The 20,373-nt window shown below is 38.4% G+C and overlaps 3 protein-coding genes across 9 annotated transcripts in view; 2 read left to right on the plus strand and 1 right to left on the minus strand.

The window, feature by feature from the left end:
* The window catches only part of myofl (myoferlin like), a 50,636-nt gene extending 47,928 nt beyond the window's left edge, over positions 1-2,708 (minus strand). For all 5 annotated transcript variants that reach the window (XM_015346400.2, XM_069188920.1, XM_069188921.1 and 2 more), the window contains exon 1: positions 2,478-2,708. In XM_015346400.2, coding sequence (XP_015201886.2) covers positions 2,478-2,565 — 88 coding nt within the window. In that variant the 5' untranslated portion in view covers positions 2,566-2,708. The remainder of the gene's footprint in view (positions 1-2,477) is intronic.
* A 1,026-nt stretch (positions 2,709-3,734) lies between these two features.
* Positions 3,735-17,499, plus strand: cep55l (centrosomal protein 55 like). Of its 3 annotated transcripts, none has more exons than XM_015346234.2 (9): positions 3,735-3,858; positions 6,744-6,940; positions 7,821-8,102; positions 11,345-11,410; positions 12,192-12,342; positions 12,697-13,013; positions 14,825-14,896; positions 15,900-16,025; positions 16,315-17,499. In XM_015346234.2, exons 2-9 carry the CDS (start codon positions 6,758-6,760, stop codon positions 16,534-16,536), a joined length of 1,419 nt encoding a protein of 472 aa, XP_015201720.2. In that variant the 5' UTR covers positions 3,735-3,858; positions 6,744-6,757; the 3' UTR covers positions 16,537-17,499. The 3 variants fall into 3 exon arrangements, with proteins under 3 accessions (XP_015201720.2, XP_015201717.2, XP_015201718.2); XM_015346231.2 differs by lacking the exon at positions 3,735-3,858 and adding an exon at positions 6,120-6,230; XM_015346232.2 differs by lacking the exon at positions 3,735-3,858 and adding an exon at positions 6,129-6,235.
* Positions 17,500-18,124: 625 nt separating this feature from the next.
* LOC138238035 (free fatty acid receptor 4-like) lies at positions 18,125-20,269 on the plus strand. Its single transcript, XM_069187831.1, is given in 6 exon segments — positions 18,125-18,131; positions 18,573-18,719; positions 18,722-18,859; positions 18,959-18,966; positions 19,345-19,452; positions 19,810-20,269. Coding segments are annotated over 6 exon segments (807 nt in total). The 3' UTR covers positions 20,209-20,269.
* The last annotated feature ends 104 nt before the right edge of the window (positions 20,270-20,373 follow it).

Here is a 20,373-nt window from a genome sequence, read left to right on the forward strand (position 1 = left end):
TTCTATTAGAACGTTAGCTTGTTACGTGAGTTTTGATTTCACAGTGGCTACATACTGTACAATGCTACACACAAACAGCATGCCTACCATGGGAACGTGTGTTGTCCCTTACAGACACAGAGCATTACGCTCTTCGCAAATGTAAAGTAGACGTACTGTACGGGGGGCAGGGATTGCAGGGGGGAACTCAAAACCCACGCATCCAGCGTGACATAAATACTGGATGACATAATGTATTTGAACAGCGCAAGAGAAATTAATAACAATTGTGCAATGCAGGAGCTTAAAAAACGAAGGAGGTTATTATTAAAATGGAAAATGAGGCAACTCCGTGTTGAAATTCTGCTTCCTTAAAAAAAAAATCCACACCCAAAGGTAATATGATCGCAAGCAGCAGCACAGCCATTAGTGTTAGCGAAAGGAGGCAGCGATTCAAGCTCTATCCCCTTATTTGGGTATGCTTTTTTTTTCCATTTTATCGCCTCAATGTGAAAATCTGGAATTCCATTTCATGGGGATGAACAGATTTCTAAAGTTCAAAAGTCTGCATCTGATGGACCAATATCCCTCAGTTTTAGTTTCGTGAAAAAATCCATTAGGCGGAAACTCCGGTGTTTCTGTTGTCCCAATGTGTTCAGATTTCTGTTGCTGATTTGGGTTTGTGTTAAATGTGCTCATCGTGTAGCTCTAAACACAGAATACAAAAATCCACCGGACGCCCCAGAAGATTAGTATAAATTATTTCTGAAAAACAATGGCCTGGCTGCTTAATTCGGCAGACTGTGTATTTGTTTGTGGAAAAAAAATACTAACAGACGTGCGTTCTTCTACAATACGTTAAGGAAAAAGGACCATAAGAAATTAGTGTATCCTGAACAAACGTGTTTTCATTTCTTTAATATATGTCTACAGGAAACGGCTTCCAACCCTACAGTACAAAAAAAATTTCAACGTGAAATTTTAAACATCATTTTAAGGGGTTCAAATATAGTCTCACGAAAACGTTGTTCATTCCATGCAGATTTATTTTGTTCCACTGTAAAGATTTGTTATGCAAACTTTTTTCCTGTTTATTATACAATTTAACAAGACTGCTTAATCTTCTGACTCATAAGGAGTTGCTGTTTTTTTTGTTCGTGGAAGATATTTCACTTTGGTAAACTGGGGTTATGCGAGCACCATATTGTTTGGCCTAAGATCTAGTCAACCATTTTTTCCCTATATGCAACATGATAAACACAAATCAAGTAACTCGGTCTTTTACACATATACAGTAAATCGCCATCTCCGAATACAAGTATGAATTCCCATGTTACAGTAGCTACGATATTCAATACAGTAACCACTAAAATGGGCTTTCTGGTTGGAAATCATGTCCTATCATCTAAACTATTCTATGGTTTTCCTAACATTAGTCAAGCTCTAAGTGCTATAAAATGACACTCATTATAAACCGCAATTTATTTGGTCTTTCTGGACCTCATTCTCCTCTGGTCTGTCACATTGCACTGGGCGTTCCTGAAGACTGAACAAGAACATGAGAACGGTGCCAATCGACAGGAGAGGCCATTCTGCCTATCTAGCGCATGTGGTAGATAGTACTCTTCAGAGATTTAACCATTCTTGGTGAGCAAACACCTCTTTGTGCCGTTCAGAAGCATCTTGAATGGCTTTGTTATTCAACACAGTGACGCATATTAAACTTTTCGACGCAAAATGGTCTAGACCTGCCTGAACGCCTCTGGAACCCAACGGATGATTGACGCTGTAATTGATGTAGTAGTGCAGCGGAGGTAAACTGTCCGGTTGCCAGGAGGGGAAGGGTCAGACATATCTCAGGGCCAAGTGCCTGACAGATGCATAGGATGCATGTTTAATGTCCTTCCTAACATCAAAATAAAAAATATACAATGGTGGTGCATTATTTTCTATTGTTTTGGATTGATCTATGCAAGACTATTTTATGACTACCCCTATCCTTCAGAAAGATTTGCAGGGATTGAGGTACCCTTGCTTCTGAAGAGATCTGAAGAAACTATAATAAATCACTGACAGACTCTAAAATTGATATTTCCCAATTAGTCTCTCCGATTTAATCTCCTGCATAGACAACTGACTAAACATAACATATTCCACTTCGCTCCTCGATTTCTGCTTGTTTTACAAGGTTTTCGTTTCCACCAAGCGCACACAACCTCACACACAAAAAAATGTGTGAATATGCCGAGATCACACTTGCAAAATGTTTTTTTTATTAATGTTGTGCTGATTGATAGTATGAACAAAAAACGCCCAACTTTTTTTGATGATGAAAAAAACAGAAACGAGTACTTTTCAAGGTCATATTTGCAGCGTTTAAGGATTTCTTTTTTAAAAATTTGATTACTGATGCTTGAAATAACTTCGTGAATAAAAAAAAAACTCCTGTTAACTGACGTGACTTAACTCCATCAAAGGTGAGAAAGGCAAGATCTTACCTTTGAAGACAACGGTTACTATGGGGTCTGGATTTCCAAGTTTCTTTTTGGGCAGACCTTTCGCGGATTCCACAGCTACACGCAGCATTGCGGCGACGAATTGTTTTTTTTTATTCCGTTTTTAGACCGAAGTAAAGCCGACCCAGTTGCTGCATGCTCACTTGCGACAGCTTTTCCACGTCTCACAGGGAGCAGCGCAGCTAAAGAGGAAACGCACGGTTTGTGCAATTTGGGAAAGGAGAAGAGGGTGGAACTTAGGGAGTGGCAAATACCTGTATTAAAGGGAAAACATCAGGCAGGTAAAGCTTTTTATTTGGGGGGGGGGGGATTCAGAGTTCAAGGGTGGAAATAACTACAAATTGGTTCCTGCTGTCAGCAAATGTTCCACAACATTCTACTGTCTTATAAAGCATACTGTATGGGATATACTCTGGTTAAGAATGGTAATTTAATCTATGTGCAGTATATCATAGTTGTATTCGCACATTTTAATTAAAACCTAAAAAAAAATACATAGTAACTTCAATAAACTATAAACTATGTTGATCGAGGTACTTTTTCAGTTCCAAGGGAAGTACAGAGCAGTTTTGTCTATACAGTAGCTCGAATCTCAAACCTCCGTCTACCTTTCTGACTTCGCGTTTCGCTCATGTGATGTGTATCAGAATGCAGTGTGATGCACCTTGTTGTTTTCTGTGTATTATTTAACTCTAAACGACCTGACTTGTCTCGCCTCAGGTTTTGTTCCTTAAAGAAATTCGGAAGACAATAAATCGGGGTTAAACGCCACCTTGTGGTTAAATCATTATTTAATTAATAATCGTACCGTTTAAAGTACAGTATGGATACAAGTACGTACAGAACGAATAAACGGTTGATTAGAGACTGAACATTTAATATAATGTTAATTCCAGGATATTATGTTATGTATTACAGTAATCTTCACAATGCACACAGAACTGATAAATCACTTGTGCGCTACGTCAAAATAATTATGATTTAAAAAGAATTTATTACTAATTAAAATGCTGTTTAACCATTTTACATAAGTATTGCAAAGGTCTTAAGAACCTTACTGTGGGGTCTCATTTTGTGAAATTATAAACCGATGCAAGCACTTTATTTTTTAATTTGGTGCTTGACCAGCTCTTTTCCTCGCTCTGCTGCATTATGGGAAAGGAAGCCGACGTGAGTCATGACTGGCGATGCAAGTGCCTCTGGTGTATTGCTGGAGGCAACAGCAGAGCTGACAAGTGTGTCATTTCAGGACGTCTCTCCAAAGGTTTTACGGGCAACGGCTGGACTGTAAAAAAACAACTCCAACAGGAAGTGCAAGCCAGCCCGCAAGAAGCTGTTGAGCTGCTTCTCACATCTCATTCAGGTCTGTGTCAACTGCCAGTGGTAGAGTGATCCCATATTTAATATACCCTGTAACGCACAGCTGCAACCCATTGAAGCTAGACAGGTGTTAGCCTGGTCAGTACCTGGATGGGAGATCTCCTGGGAAAGCTAAGGCTGCTGCTGGAAGAGATGTTAGTGAGGCCAGTAGGGGGTGCTCACCCTGTGGTCTGTGTGGGTCCTAATGCCCCAGTATAGTGAGGTGGACACTATGCTGTAATAAAGGTGCTGTCCTGGTGATAAGATGTAAAACAAAGGTCTTGACTCTCTGTTGTCATTAAAAATCCCAGGGTGTTTTTTAAATAGTAGAGGTGTTAACCCAGTGTCCTGGCCTAATTTCCCGCCTAGGCTTTACCAATCACAGCCTCCTAATAATCCTTATCACTCTGTTCTCCTCCCCAACTATAGCTGATGTGTTGTGAGTGTACTGGTGCACTTTAGCTGCTGTCGAATCATCCAGGAGGGCTACACATTGGTGGTGGAGGGGAGTTCCCATTACCTGTAAAGTGCTTTGAGTGGAGTGTCCAGAAAAAGTCTATTTAAGTGTAAGGAATTTATTTTATTTAACTATGGACATTAGCAAGACCCTTCCAGAATCAGTGCCAAGTAGCTATAATCACACCTGGAGGTGGGCTGAGCTGCTTTTAGGGGATTCTCTCATTTTGTGCTAAGGCAATAAATACGCAGCATATTGTATGCAAGGAAGAAAAAGCAGGAGATTCTGGAGATGTATGCAGGGGTTCAATAATAATCAGTAATAATGTGGTCTAATTAGAGATTATTGAATACTTAGTATCCTCTGTTTAGTAGTACTTGAATATACAGTACAGGGTTTTGAAAATGCAGTAATGACACACAATGCTCCAGTAATCCTAAACTACAAGACCTCCAGAAGCTCTGTGTATAAAATACAAGCCCTGGAGTTGTGATTTATCACAGAAAACCTGCATCCTTTTGTTGATACATAGTACAATGGCCATATTGATATTGTAGGATACATAACGCTCTATTAATAGTGCAGGAACCATGAAGGCCAGTTCTGAAAGCAATCTCTAATGATACTAGAGATTAATAATGTGGTTTTAGACCACAGGGATTCTGTAGGCTCTGTAAATAATGAAGTAGCCCAGATCTATTAATACCACAAAAGCCATGGAAGTTCTATTAATAAATGAGGGTCTGGTAAGATCTATCAATAATGCAGGATCCCTATAGTATATTTTGATAATACAAGGATCTATTAATAACAGAGGAGTTTAGTTTAAGGAGGAGTTTTAGAGGAGTTTAGATTTATAATCATATGCTCATCACTACAGATCAATATTATTGATGTATAATAATAATATAATAATTGCTTACACTTATATAGCACTTTTCTGGACACTTCACTCAAAGTGCTTTACAGCAGCAACCTTAGATTTTCCCAGGAGGTCTCTCATTCAGGTACTGACCAGGCTCACACCTGCTTAGCTTCAGTGGATTGCCAGTAATTATATAGTAATTAGTAATTACACTGTATATATGACCATGCTGTATATTTCTGCCATGTGAATATTTCTGTGCATGATTACACAAGTTTTGGAGGGACATACAGAAATTGGGATGATTTATTTTTAATAAATGATACCTGAATATAAAGATATAGTATAGTCATGTTTCCACACTGATTACTGTGTGAGAGTCTATACTACAGTGAATATGAGTAAAAGCGAATGGGAATCACAGACACAAAAATAAACTAACAGTCTGTTGCCAAAAACAACTGGCCAAACTACGTTCATTTAGTTGAAGTGTTTGTTTAGTTGATGTATGCATTTCGTAAGCAGAAGAAATATGATTTTGTCTATGATAATATAAACCAGGTTACTTTCAGACATGGAGTAGATCAAAAGGATTCATGTACACAATTATATCTTCTGCTACTAATCACATACATACTGTACGTTTAAGACCCCCAGGTGATGAACACTGTTAGCACATTTTAATCTGAAATTTGTCAATCTGGCTGTGAGAGACGACCACACTCAAAAAGTTAAGAATTGCAAAGATGCTGCGAAAGAATCTGTAACTGCTGTAACTCCCTTAACCTTATTATTTCTTGATGTCAAGTGACGTTCTCCAAAATATCTAATACGTGGAAACAAATAAGCAAAAATAAAGGTTATATGCACTTTTTACTAGCCTTCCTTTAAAATTATGTAGCGCTCTGACGTCTCCGTCATATTTAAGGAAACGGAAGTGACGTCGCGGCGCTGTTTTCAAACTTGATTTCAATCCCGGAAAAGAGCGAGCTGTCTAACACCAACGCTTTTTTAGATGTTAGAGACAAGTCTTTTACAGCTGGAAAGAATAACGGTAAGGTCTGTTTTGTAAATATGTCAATTTTAGTACCTTCACACGCACAGCTTGTTTAATTTATTATTTTAACTGCTCACTTTTTATTTTTCTAAGGAGTTTGACGTCTTCGCGTTTTATTCATGTCGTTTTGGATCTCTTTAAAGTTTAAACTATATTATGTGTAACAATGTGTGTATATATATATGTAGCTAAAAAAGAACGTCCATGTCTTCTGTTTAAGTGTTTATAACGGTAAACGTTTGTTTAATTACTACTTGTGGCGCTGATATTTGTCTCTCCACGCCCTGCGATACAGGCCTTTCCCATCATTTAACTTAGAGATTTATAAGATCTATGGTATGGATTTGATTTTTATTCTTTCTAGAGTTTTCCCTGTATCCCGTCTTCGTTTGTGTATGTGATCTAATGTATTTTTGTCTTGAAATATCCGCCCGAATCGCTTTTCAGTTAGTACCTATATCATTGGATAATTGGTACATGTTTTATTTTAATAAATGGTATCTTTTCTAGATAACACTCAAATTATGACATCCAAAAATGCAAAAGACAATATTGTCAACAAGCTGGGACTGAAGCTGGGCAGCTCCAGATCTGACGTGGAGCTCGATAAACTGCGAAAGGAAAATGCTCTTCTGAAAAAGACAATGGATGACATGTCTAAACATAAAGGCAAGATAACCGAGTCAGAAAAAAGCAAACTTCTAGAGGTACGGTATTAAAACTACCATTTTATATTTTCCCCTTAAAACATGAAAGTAGTCGAAAGGGTTGTGTGAGTGTGGAACGAGATATCTAGCCATGTTATTGAAGCTGGCACCTTGGTATCTTTCAGGAATCAGCTGGATGACGTCTAATTATCAAACAGGATTGATGGGCCAGATGGCCTCCTGTCCTTTGTAACTGTTCTTTTCTGTAGAGGCTCAGATTCAGTGTTCATGCAGTGTTGGCAAATACTGTTGTAAAAAAAAAAAATGAAATGAATTGAGAGTTCATGGGATGATGTTAATGGCATGCAATGTCCATGGCTTTCCTTTCCAAAGAGTTTAAACTAAGCATCTAGTGAAAAATCATTAAATATTGATTCCTTGTTGTGAATTCAAGGCTCTGTTTTAAAGCATTTCCTGAACACACAATAGTGCTTGGCACAGCATACCTGAAGGTGTGCAGAAGAACAGCTGGTTACTGTGTTATGGTTACCTGTAGTTTTACAGATTATGAACGAAGTTGGAAAATATTTTCTTACTATATTAAAGATTGTATCCAAAAAAAGAAATATAAGTTAGAATACAATCAAAGTTTTCTTCAGTTTAAGACTTGACATTTAAAATGAAATGTTTCATTAGTTAATGAGGGCTCAGTAAAATAACAGATTTCCCTCAGTAGAAAGCAAATTACGTTTAGGTTTTTGTGTTGGTATCCAAAATCTTGGTATTGAACATTTGATTCATTTTTCTTTCAAAAACCCAGAATATAGTGAAGGAGTTCTTGGGTATTTGTTCAGAAAGTGATCAGGAGTAGTGAACATGAGGGATTCTATTTGTAATTATATGAGTGTTTTTTTAATCAATACAAACTTATTTTTTGCAGAAGATTCTTGCACTTGAGACGATAAAGGAGAAGAATGCCCAGCAGCTCCTCACCAAAGAAAAAGAAATTGTTACCCTGAAGCAGCAGCTTAAATCAGGAGGCAATGACAATGTGTCTGTGCTGCAGGCCCAGCTAGAAGAAAAGAATAAGGAAGCAGAGAGGAGAGAGAAGCTCTTTCTCTCTCTTGCAGAGGAGACAGAAAACTTGAAGAACAGATTGGTGGTAGTTTCAACAAAGTGCCAAGAACTTGAAAGGAAATATGAGCAAGACCCTGTCTTACAGGTAAGATCAAAGTTTTGTGATAGTATGCTGCAGGTTTTTTTCATGTTCTGAATATTCAGAAAAAGCTGGACATTTCTCAAGTAATGAAAAATGACCTTAATATACATGGAAAGTATAAATAAGACTTGTATTTACACAGTGCGTTGGGACAAAAGCCACTTAAAGGTTATAATGTTTCTGATTGAGTTAACCTACACCATTTTAACACCATTAGGAAGAGGTGAGTGTAGTGTAGTTACAAGTGGGAATGTAATGGCTACATAGGTGTCATGGAAAACCCCAAAAATATCATGGAAGTGTCCTGGATATTGATATTTGAGGGACTGTGAGAACCATATTGTAATTTTATACAATACCATGAAATCTTTTTCTGTTTCATTGTATCATAAGATTAGTGTTATTAAAAATAATTTAGATAGCTTATTGTCCTAAATACATACATTTCCACCATGAAGCAGTTTTATTGTAGAGGGAACAAAGAACTTCTGATAAATAGTTTTTGCTTGACTTTGGTACCCTAAGCCATCTTCCTGATGGGAGCATTACAAACTGAAGATGGAGTGGGAAGAGCTGCAATACTCCTCACCATTGTGAGAACTGGGTTATGGTATAAATCACCAGGCTGGGTCTGCCGTTTCCCAGTTATTTCTCACATTGCCATTCTCACACTTTGATACTTACCTTTCACCCCTAGATACCACACTGTCATATTACATGCAAACATACTCTTAACAAGGCTGTAATAAGCCATCTCTAGCACACTTTGACTAACATTAAAAGCTTTAAGTTTTTTAATTAAAAAAAACCCTGCCTCTGATTTGCTTTCTTTAAGTATTATCTGTATTCTCAGTGTAACTCAACTTCTGATCATTGTGTGTTCCCAGATATTAAATGCAACAGAGGCAAAAAATAAATATGATAAAATCCAATCCCACCTAACATTTCGAGTTCAGTTGTCAGCAGCCATATCACCCTGCAACTCACAACTGGCAACCCACTGAAGCTAAGCAGGTGTGAGCCTGGTCAGTACCTGGATGGGAGACCTCCTGGGAAAAACTAAGGTTGCTGCTGGAAGAGGTGTTAGTGGGGCCAGCAGGGGGCGCTCACCCTGCGGTCCATGTGGGTCCTAATGCCCCAGTATAGTGACGGGGACACTATACTGTAAACAGGCCCTGTCCTTCGGATGAGACGTAAAACCGAGGTCCTGACTCTCTGTGGTCATTAAAAATCCCAGGGCGCTTCTCGAAAAGAGTAGGGGTGTAACCCCGGTGTCCTGGCCAAATTTCCCCCCTGGCCTTTACCCCATCATGGCCTCCTAATAATCCCCCTCTATGAATTGGCTTCATTACTCTGCTCTCATCCCCACTGATAGCTGATGTGTGGTGAGCGTTCTGGCGCACTATGGCTGCCGTCGCATCATCCAGGTGGATGCTGCACATTAGTGGTGGTGGAGGGGAGTCCCCATTACCTGTAAAGCGCTTTGAGTGGAGTGTCCAGAAAAGCGCTATATAAGTGTAAGCAATTATTATTATTATTATTAGTTGATTTAACGTACAGTATACTGTAATACGTTGCTATATTAACTTTTTGTAAACAGCAATATTACAGATACGTTTTAAGTGCCCACTAGATGGCACCATCAACATTTTAAGTGCTTCAACTAACAATGTTCGTAGAAATTTGTTTTTCACCAGATGGCGTTGTGGCTTGTCTTAAAATGTACTTGCTTCTCTGAATAGAAAGTACAAAAAGCAGTTGGTGTTTGAATATAGAAGAGTTCTGAATGCTTTGGTACATCTTTGTAATGCAGGCATTCTATTATATGTAAACATCTGCATAAGGACAAATATCAACTTCTGCCCCTTAAAAATACAGATTTTGGACCTTAAACATAATAGTATGCAATAACAACTTTCAATACCATTAGTAAATGCATACTTTGATTTGGAATTACACTTTTCTGACTTGCCAAATAAAGTATCACTATCAAGAAATCATTTCATGACAAAGAATACCTAAAACATACTTTCCTGTCCTTTAAGGATTATGGGTTTAAACGTCTGAAGCTGGAACTCAGCATTACAGAGAGGTGTAACAATATTCTTCAAGCCTTAAGTTTATTCCTTTTGAAGTAGATAATAGCACAGTATTTTCACTAAGCCAGTACAATTTAATATATTTATGAATGCACATGTAATATAACTGCTGTTCTGTTTTTTCTTAACCTTTTGGGGGGTGAGAAAAATCACTTAAATTTAAATGAGTGGTTGTCCAGTTTAGATATACTCTTTGAATGGATGCTTATGTCATTTATAGTGAGGTAGTTCTAGCATTTCAGTACATAACTAGGCTAGATGCATGTAATCATTTGACAGACCTTTAAAGTTTCAACATAAAGTAAATATTGAGATCTCCTAGAATGTTAAAGTACAGAAAAGAACAGTCTTTGTGGCCTTGATTATTTTATTCTACTGCCCACTGAAACTTGACTCAGCTCAGCCAAAGATGATCTTCAGAGAAAGATCATCTAAGTGAAGTCGATCCTTGAACAGGAGCAGTGTGGTGCAGTGGTTAGGATTGTGGACTTGTCACTGGAGACACACAGGCAGGAATGTCAGGAAAAAGGGATGTAGGAGAGCAGAGTTTTTATAAATGATCATCAGTTGAATAAACAAATGGCTATTTACTTTGTCACTTAAAATGGTTACACAGGGGTCATCCCAAATCACAAAGTCCCTGGGTTACACACCAATAGTGATTTAATTTTAAGGGTAGTGTATGTCAAGCTAGGTTTCCAGTAATCAGCAAATAATCGTTTGAAAGGCCATTAATCTTTATACATGTTTTAAACAATATAACAATCCTTTGTTCTAAAATCTAATATTTTAGGACTGGGTCAGGCTCTCTTCCATGCTCTGTTGATGTTAATTCTCCAGAGCATATGATGATTCGTGCACAGCCTCACAATATTTTGTGAAAATAAAATCTGAACAGTCAGAATGCATTCATGTGTCTAATGCAGCTTTATATCTTTGATAGGAGGCTTTCCATGATGCTACCTCCGTTTTGATTACTTGAGAAGAATAATAGCTGCAAAATGCCAATTAACTGGTTATACATTTGCCTGTTACTAGTTACTGCAGATACGTATGAATAAGTTTTAGTTAGAATGAAGTCAGATATAAACCCTTCAATGGTGCTGTTTAGCATTGTGATTTCACGCACTGTTTTGTAATTTGTAGAAATCCAAATCCGACGGACAGGTTGCCCCTGGTGAAATTGCTGTGCTACAAGAACACCTAAAGGATGTGAGTATTGTGCTGTACTACTAATAATAAAGTTTAAAGGCAGAAAAGTAAAAGAAGAATTAAAACAATGAAAACAGCATCAAAGTTAGGAGATAAAACTCACGCAAAGAAACAGATGGTTTCATAATGTAATGTGAAGGCGTTGAGGGAAGGTGACTCCCTGAGGTCCTTGGGGGCGGATAGAGCTTTGGGGCATAGCAAGAGAAGGCCCTGTGACTGAAAGCATCTAGATGACAGGCAACCAGAGTCGGACAAATGAAGCCTGTGAGGTGAGGAGTAGGAAGATAATAAGTCAGAAAGGTACTGAGGTCCCAAGCCATGTAGAGTATTATAGTTGAGCATGAGGATTTTGAGGTCAACACAAAGCCTGGTTGGGAAGCCAGTGCAAGGACTCCATGACGGGAGTAATGTGATCACTTGCTCTAGACCTGGTTCAGAGTGGATTTAGGTACCCCAGCGAGTAGGGCATTGCAGTAATCAATTCTAGAGAAGATAAATGTGTTGACCTGCTTTTCAGCAACAGTCAGAGACAGCAGCCTGGCAATATTTCTGAGGTTTCTAAAGGACAACTTTAATCGCACATATGCTGTTTTTCTTCCTGTTATCTGGCCATTATGTATGATGGAAAATAGTTGAAATCTTACTAAGATATGAAAAAAAAACTGTCAATGTTTGCCAATAATTGTTCCTTTTTCCTAGAGAGCTGTCATGACATATATTTAAAGTGTTGTGTATTTCTATATAATCTGTGCCATTGTTGTTTCACAACCTTTGCCGAAAGGCTCTTGAGAAGAACCAGCAGTGGCTGGTTTACGACCAGCAGCGAGAGGCCTATGTGAAGGGAATGCTGGCACACATCTTTGAGCTTGAAGAGCAATTAAAAAAAGCCAACCAAGCGCTCCAGGAGCAACACAAAGCAGGCAATTCAGAAGGTAAAAAAAGTGGGCAGAGATTATCAACATCTGGACAGCATTAGCTTTTGGCTGTTCTTTCAGTTAAGACTAAGCCTTAAGTATGTCTTTAAAGCTGAAAAATTGTCAGAGTTTCAGATCTTTCTAAAAACATTTCATAGTGTTCAGAAATGGCATTAGGACACCTATGAAACATTTTTTCACACATTCACTGTTTTCCAATAATGCACATGTATTTGGAAAATATATCAAAGTACAAAGTACTTCAAACATGTTTATAGCAAGCTTATACTGTTTTTCAGCCAGAGCTTTACATGCATTTGTGAAGGCAATTCAAAATAAATGTGTATTTTTTTTACTTTTTCTTTTTAATAGAAACAAAATCTGTCACCCAGCAAGAGTACTATGACAAGCTTTTACTAACAGCCAAAAGAGACCTGGAGGCACAGAAGGAGACCATAAGCCAACTAAAGGACGAACTGTCTGTGGCAAAAAAGAAGTATGAGGGCAAGTGTCAAGAAGTGAAACATCTGGATCAGCAGCTCCAGTCGGAACGCCTCAACGCCAGGCAATGTGTAGGAGAGGAGAAGCAGCGCTCAGGAGACAAAGTGGAGCGATTGAAAGCTGAACTGCAGAGTGTGAAAGAAAGGCTCGAAGAAGAAAGGAAGAGGTCGTCTGAGCTGTCGGCACAGGTACAGAAAGGAAAGAGCCCAAAGCATCACATTCAGTACATTGGCTCACAGGTCCAGTGTGTACAGGTGTTAAAAGACTACGAGTATATTTTCAACAGTAAGGAGGGTCCCTTCATTATGAGAGTTCACAAATAGCCCAACTAATTATGTTAAGGCTCTTGTTTCAGCATGTACTCTGAACCAGCATGACCAGTTTGGGTGTGATCAATGCCATTGCTTACTAATGGGGATTCCCAAACTGGTGGCAGACAATTGCTTGCATACAGCTAGGGTTTGTTGGGTTTGCATTATAAGAGATAAGATCACTTTATTAGCCATATACAATTTCTTGTATTAGGAGTTTGTCTTTTCGCATACCCCAGTTTGCTCTCCATGAGACACACAGACAGGGAGAGAAGCTTGGGGTCAGAGCGCAGGGTCAGCCATTTATACGGCTCCCCTGGAGCAGCTGGGGTTAAGGGCCTTGCTCAGGGGCCCAACTGAGTAGGATTCCTCTGCTGGCCGCGGGATTTGAACAGGCAACCTTCCAGCCACAGGCGCAGATCCTTAGCCACAGTGCCAAGCTCAGCCTGCTGTGCTGCTGCAACCTTTATAGCTTGCTGAGGACCTGCACGCTGGCCATGTTGCCCATGAGGGCTGCAGCAGTCCTCCAACAGATGCTAACTCTTTCATACAGACGCCGAGAGACCAGAAGCATGAACAATGGCAGATGCCCCTGGCTATGAGGGAAATATGCTCAGCTCTTGGATAATATCATGTTGAAGTGAAACTTGCAGACATTTGAGTTGATTCAAACAATAGATTCTAAATTTAAGTTTATTCTAAATTTAAGAGGTATAACATCAAAATCAGAACATGCCTCACAAAACATTAATTAGTATGAAATTTACAGTACAATATGTTTATCTATTTAACTAGAGCACAATAGTACTGTGGTAATACTACCTTTTATAAAGTAATGTTGTGTACAAACCTTTCCCTTACTTAAGATTAAATTTACCAACCTAATCCTAATCAATCTGGATAGATTTATTCTGATTAAAATGTTTTGTGTCCATTTGATTGTGGTAAAAGCAGTATTACCACGTTCTAGCCTGAGCTGCCCAGGTCTCCAGGCAAGGCCTCCATGGAAAGACATGTTGCTACTGTAAGTGCTGATTTTGGTGTGGAGCAGTAGGTAAAAGTCTTCCCTCTGGACCAGACCTTCCAAGCCAGTGCAGTATGGTGACTGGGGACATTGTGCTGTAGTATCCTTCAGATGAAACATTAAACTATTAAACTGAGGTCCTGATTATGTGGCCATTAGTGATCCCATGACACTGAATTGTAGGGTTTTTAACAAGTATTCAAGCAAAATTCCACTTCATGCTTCCACAATATGACCTATCTTAATGTCCCCCTCCAAAATGTATGTATAGAAAGCTACTGGCACATATTGTCTGCATTGCATAATTTAGGTGATTACAGATCATATGAGAGAACCCACCTTTAAAAAGGGTTTTGAGATTATAAATTCCCTGTCATTTCAGTTATTTAAATGGATGGTTAATGATTGATAGATTTTAACATCTTATTGCTGATACCGTATGAAAATATGTTCTACATGTCCAATAGGGTGCTAAGTGATAGTGATATGTGGAATTGAAGACTGTAGTATGTAGACAATGTATAAGTATAACAATGATACTGGTTAGCTGGATTAGATTTTGTTTTAAATTAAGGTATCTTTTAGGTGGTGTAGATTTTACATGCTTCTTTAAATTTTTAGCATGTTATTGCTAATCAGTTTAATGAATGTATGTTTTTTGCAGGTTAATCTGCTTCAGAAATCCTTATTAAAACAACAAGAGGAGCAAAAGAGAATTGCAGTGTTGGAGCATCAGGTACTAGTAGAGGAAAATAATCAGAGTATTTCAGTAATTCAAGAGAAACACTTTCTGTATTGATTTCTTGTCTAAAATGACTTGTTTTTTTATAGAATGATAATATAGTTGTGGTAACGTAAAAGGTTCTGTACAGATTCTTGATCTCATGACTTATCCAAACTGTCCATCACATACTTTTTATTCTGACTCAATTTGTCCCACCCCTTCAAAAGCAGGTTAGGAGGGGGTATGATTGATTCATACTGAAGAAATATCTTTGGAGTGTTTTATTCTATATCACACATACAGTATAGGGGTGGAGCAGTGGCACTGTGGCTAAGGATCTGTACCTGTGACTGGAAGGTTGCCGGTTCATATCCTGCAGCCGGCAGAGAGTCCTACTCCGTTGGGCCCCTGAGCAAGGCCCTTCACCCCAACTGCTCCAGGGGCGCTATACAATGGCTGACCCTGCGCTCTGACCCCAAGCTTCTCTCCGTGTCTGTGTGTGTCTGTGTGTGTCTGTGTGTGTCTGTGTGTGTCTGTGTGTGTCTGTGTGTGTCACGGAAAGCAAGCTGGGGTATGCAAAAAGACGAATTCCTAATGCAAGAAATTGTACAGGGCTAATAAAGTGATGTTATGTTATGTTATATCTAGGGAAATTAGTGAAGAAATTAAAACTATATATAAACGTTAAAATATGAAATGTTTTGATTGTGGCTATCATTTCTACAAACCAAACAATCATTGTTTTGTACTGCCAGCATTTATTTAGTTTATTTGAAATTCTAAGAACTTTACACCTTTCCCAAATTATTTACTCTTTTCTGTTCTAGGTTATGTTCTTGGTACGCTGTTAGATGGCAGCATGCCTAATTTATATATTTTCCGCTCTTCAAAAACCTTTAAATACAGTGCTATTAAAAATATGCTTCAGCTTCTTGTTCTTTGTTTGCTTTCAATATCTTTGCTGTAAACACAATTTTTTTTGCCAATGTGTATTCTGTTTTGGATTTACTGTTAGATCCAGATGTCTGCAAAAGACTTTGAAAATGAAAAACTTGATCGACAGAGTTTACAGCAACAGCTGCATAAAGTGTTGAAGGAACTACGCAAAGCAAGAGACCAAATAACAAGACTGGAGACAACGGTAAGCAATACGAGGAACTGGAGTTCTGACTCTGTGCCACTGGATTCTGTGGTTAGTATTACAATCCCTTACAGATCGGTCTAACAGAAAAAGATCTTGATTATATGCATAATTCGATTGGTTAACATAATGGAATTTTTCCAATGTGATCTAAAGGTGTTATAGTTGTAAAATTGCATATAATTTAAAGTTTTGTTTTCAAGCTAATTTCATAAAGGCTGTTTTATTGATATCTAATATTTTTTCATTGTTTTATTAATTTTATGCTTTGTGTCATTGTGTGTTTCAGAATAAATTGCACGAGTGTCATATTTCTGAGCGTAGTCCTTACAACAAGCATGAGTTTGAGGAGAGAGCATCCTTACAGGATCCGATCTTCAGTCATTCATCCCCTGTGAGACCCTCCACTCTTTTGGATGAAAGTTTTCTTGAGTGCCCAAGGTGCAGAGCCCAGTATCCTACTAGCCAGCACCGGGAGTTACTTGCACACATTGATTACTGTTCAAATTAATCTGTTTCAGTGTAAAAAGTGTTTAACTTGAATTGTTTGTAGGAAGGTATTTTTATACATTGCTTTCAAAGCAGAAAACTACTGTACTCCATTTGCACTGCAGATTAACATATAAAGAAATATTGCAGATCTTTATTTTTTTCCATTTTGTGTATTTTTAAACTCTTGATTTAAAGATTTATAGCCCTGCTTTCTGAAAATATTTTAAGTCCTTAAGATAAGTTGCCTCAGGTTCAGCATAGAATTTTTCATGATCCTTAAATTTAACTTATTTTATGTCAGTAAAGTAATTAGCAGAAATCATATACTGTGTGTTATTACATTTTCAGCTCTTTAAGTAGTGAAGTTTTATATATCATGGTCGATTAGCCAGTTTACAGCCAAAGGAACATTTACATTCTTCATATGTTGTGCTTCTCCTTAGAGTCATTCTAAAGCACTCCTGTTTGTCTAAGTCTTGTAATAAGGTGCATTTCTAACTGACAAAATAGTCCTGTACTTTGTAGCTCAAATTAGACTTGCGTAAGTAATTCCTTGTATTATACTATTTTAAGTGGTGGATTACAGTAGTTAGTTAGGGGTAGAGGGGTTAAGGATAACAGTTCAGACAAGGCTCTTAAGAATGTGACTACTGGAGTATAACTGCCAGGTAACTGCATTAGAAAAAGCTTTTAATATGGTTTAGACAAACCTTACATCAGCTCTGACATAAAATTAAAATACAACATTTTCTTCCATAAAATCTAGGATAACTTAAAATGTTAATGCTTGGGTGGTTTTTGGAAAGTGAAGCCATTTTCAAAATTATGAATTATTTTTGAACCACCTCTATTTTGGTAAATCTCATGTTTGCCCAAGGAGCCCTGTTGTCTTTATAATTAGTTTAAAAAATGGGGGAAAAGTAATGGATACATACTCTGCCTTTTGTTACCAAGTGTTTGTAATAAAAGAATGTAAAACTATTGTCTCGGAATCTTCCCTTTTTTAATTGTAAATTTGTTTCATAATGTTTTTGAGAAATGCCTTCATGAACAGCTGTATGTGTTTTTTATACTACATGTAATGGTGTTAAGCTATGCAGTAAAGCAAAAAATGGAACCAGTTGCGATTTCTTCCTACAAACTTTATGAATGTCTATTACTGTAAATATTTATCCGAGTCTCATTTTGCAAGGATAATTTGAATCCCATGGTGACACGGTGCCCTCACATTTCAGATATGTAGACAGAGCAAACAAGTGGCAGTTAAGAGATAAAGTGGTTTAAAGTGGAGTTTGGTTTTTAAACAATGATTAAAGAAACTAGCAATATTTACTTTCTGACCTGTTACCATACAATGCTAAATGGCTTTAAAAACATACATTGCTGAGAACAAACATAACACTGGTGACTTTTTTTTTTAAGGTGCCAAATTCACTGCCCTATGAACAACTTGGTTTGTACTGTAGGTATGAAGCTAGCCATGATTGGAACACAACTTAAAAATTACTGGTTCTTGTGAACTGGAGAAATTTGTTTAAATTCAACTGAGCATTATGAATGTTATGAATGAATAGTTATTTTTGTTCTTAGATTTAAGGAAATGGACAATGGCAGGTAGAAAACCTTATGAGAAGTTTGTGGATTCTACAGTAAAATTTTGTCTCAGGTGGGGTTTAGGCACCTAAGTCTGAATATAGATATCCTCGCATTCAGGACTGGAGCTAACCATCTGTGAGATCAATGTGTTTTGCAGATGAGATTGGACTGCAGTGTAGAAAATAAAAGCTAAAAACCAAAAGGGCTGTTCTTAAAATTTTAAATGATTTTAAAACAAGTATTTATCAAGACTGTGTACAGTACAGTATGTTGCAAGTTCCACCTTGCTCCCTGTGCTTCAGGAATTGATTCATTGTTGCTGTAACTGTTAGTAGGAATATGCAGATTTCTGATTAGGGTTGTATGGATGGATATGTACAGTACGTGGTTTTCAGTATTTCATGTCGTAGGTCTGTTGATCTTCCTGTTCTTCTCTCTGACTTTGTATTTTTGTCAAAGTCATTGAGACAGCAGTGCTTCTTGTGCTGCTGGGAGCATCCCTTGTTGGAAATATTACCGCCATCGTGCGGGTTTCCAGGCAGAAGCAGCCCTGGAAAAGGAACTTTTTGGTGCTAAACCTGTTTGTCGCGGACCTCTTGTTTGTCAGCATGACATCATCGTTGGAGGGTCCAGGATTGAGTCCTGGACCCTCGGCGGCTCTGCCTGCCGCCTGCTGCTGTACGTCATGTGCGTCAGTGGCTGTGTCACCGTAGCCACTCTGGCCACCATAAGCCTTGAGAGGATGTGTGAAACCGGCCTTTAACCTGAACCTTCTTTCTTGCGCTGTGGGCTGTTTGGATGTTTTCCATCCTTACTTCACTGCCAACTGTCTTTGTTTTTTCAAGTAATGCCTGTCACGTCTCATGGCAAGGTAAGACGAGATTGAAGCACATTTAGGATGCAGCTCAACACAACACACAGTGTATAATGGATCCTTGTTTGAAAAAGACTTTCAAGTATTTGAACCCAGATTTGGTGTGGAATTGTCTATATTCCTCATAATCACCAAGAGGGCTCTGGACTACAAGCAGGCAAGATATAGGTCATTCATAGCTGGATATATTCCTCCTGTGATTTGCATTGAAGGATTGCACGCTTAAAATGGTTTCTGTATCCTGGTAGCATCCTTTTCATATACCATACCTCCAAATAAAGTTTAACCAGATGTTTGCTTGTTTTATATTGTGAAGTGGTGTTATCACATATGTATTTATGATTGAAGACAGTGCAGATTTGTACCCTGATGTGGCCCAGTGTGGTAGGAGAGATTATGTGGGAAATTGCCTTTGCTGTACTGGATTTCTTCATCCCTGGTTTAATCATTGTGATCATTGTGATGGCAAACTTTTGCAGGTACAGTCATTTTGCTGCATTAAAGTTCCCTTTTATTAGCTTTTTCATTATTGGAATCAATTCTAAAGGACATAGTAAATTTGTCATTTTAATATTTTGTGTGTAGTGTTACACATTGTTTGTAAATTGATTAGTTGAATTAGACTTTTGACTAAAAGATCATTAAAGGGAAAGTTGAACTGAACTGGCACCATCCCACTTTCATTCTTTTATGTTTATCAGATCTATGTGCTTAGTAGATTTGATCTAAATGTTTCATCTCTCAGCATTCCTCAGAGGACTTGAATTTGTATGAGCCCCATTTTGGTCATACCCACTGATGCTTTTGTGCATCTCTTCACAGATTACTAAGTCTTCCCAGAGAAGGCTGAAAAATGGGAGATGGAGCTCTAGAGCAGATGGACAGCAATTTCCAGTATCCAGACAGGATGTGAAACTCCTCCGCACTCTGCTCTTGCTCGTGGGGTCTATCAGTCTGAAGTGGAGCCCCATCTTAATCACCAGCTTTCTGATCCTCATCAGGAACTTTCGGGGTGACCTCTTTATACCCTCATCCATGTTCTTCTGGATGGTCACGTTCACCTTTGCCAACTCGGCCCTGAACCCCATCTTGTACGATGTCAGCCAGTTCAGGAGCAGCCGGTGTCACGGGCTGTGCTGCTTCACCCGGGTAGCTCCCATGATGAAAGCTCATGCCAGCCCCCACTGTGTGGCTCAAATCCTGACCAATCCAAATGGCTGAAATAAACCATCTGAACCCACTGGGTAGATGCAGCTCAGATCATGTTGCACTGAGATAGGCAGTTGTGTACCTACTGTATATGATCTGTTTCTCCTTTCCTCATTCAGAACTGTCACTCTGCCTGTGGTGAAAGAGAGGCTGAAGGTGAAACTCGTTGGGCAATTT

This window comes from Lepisosteus oculatus, chromosome 4 (genome assembly GCF_040954835.1).
Source record: "Lepisosteus oculatus isolate fLepOcu1 chromosome 4, fLepOcu1.hap2, whole genome shotgun sequence".
Lineage (NCBI taxonomy): Eukaryota > Metazoa > Chordata > Actinopteri > Semionotiformes > Lepisosteidae > Lepisosteus > Lepisosteus oculatus.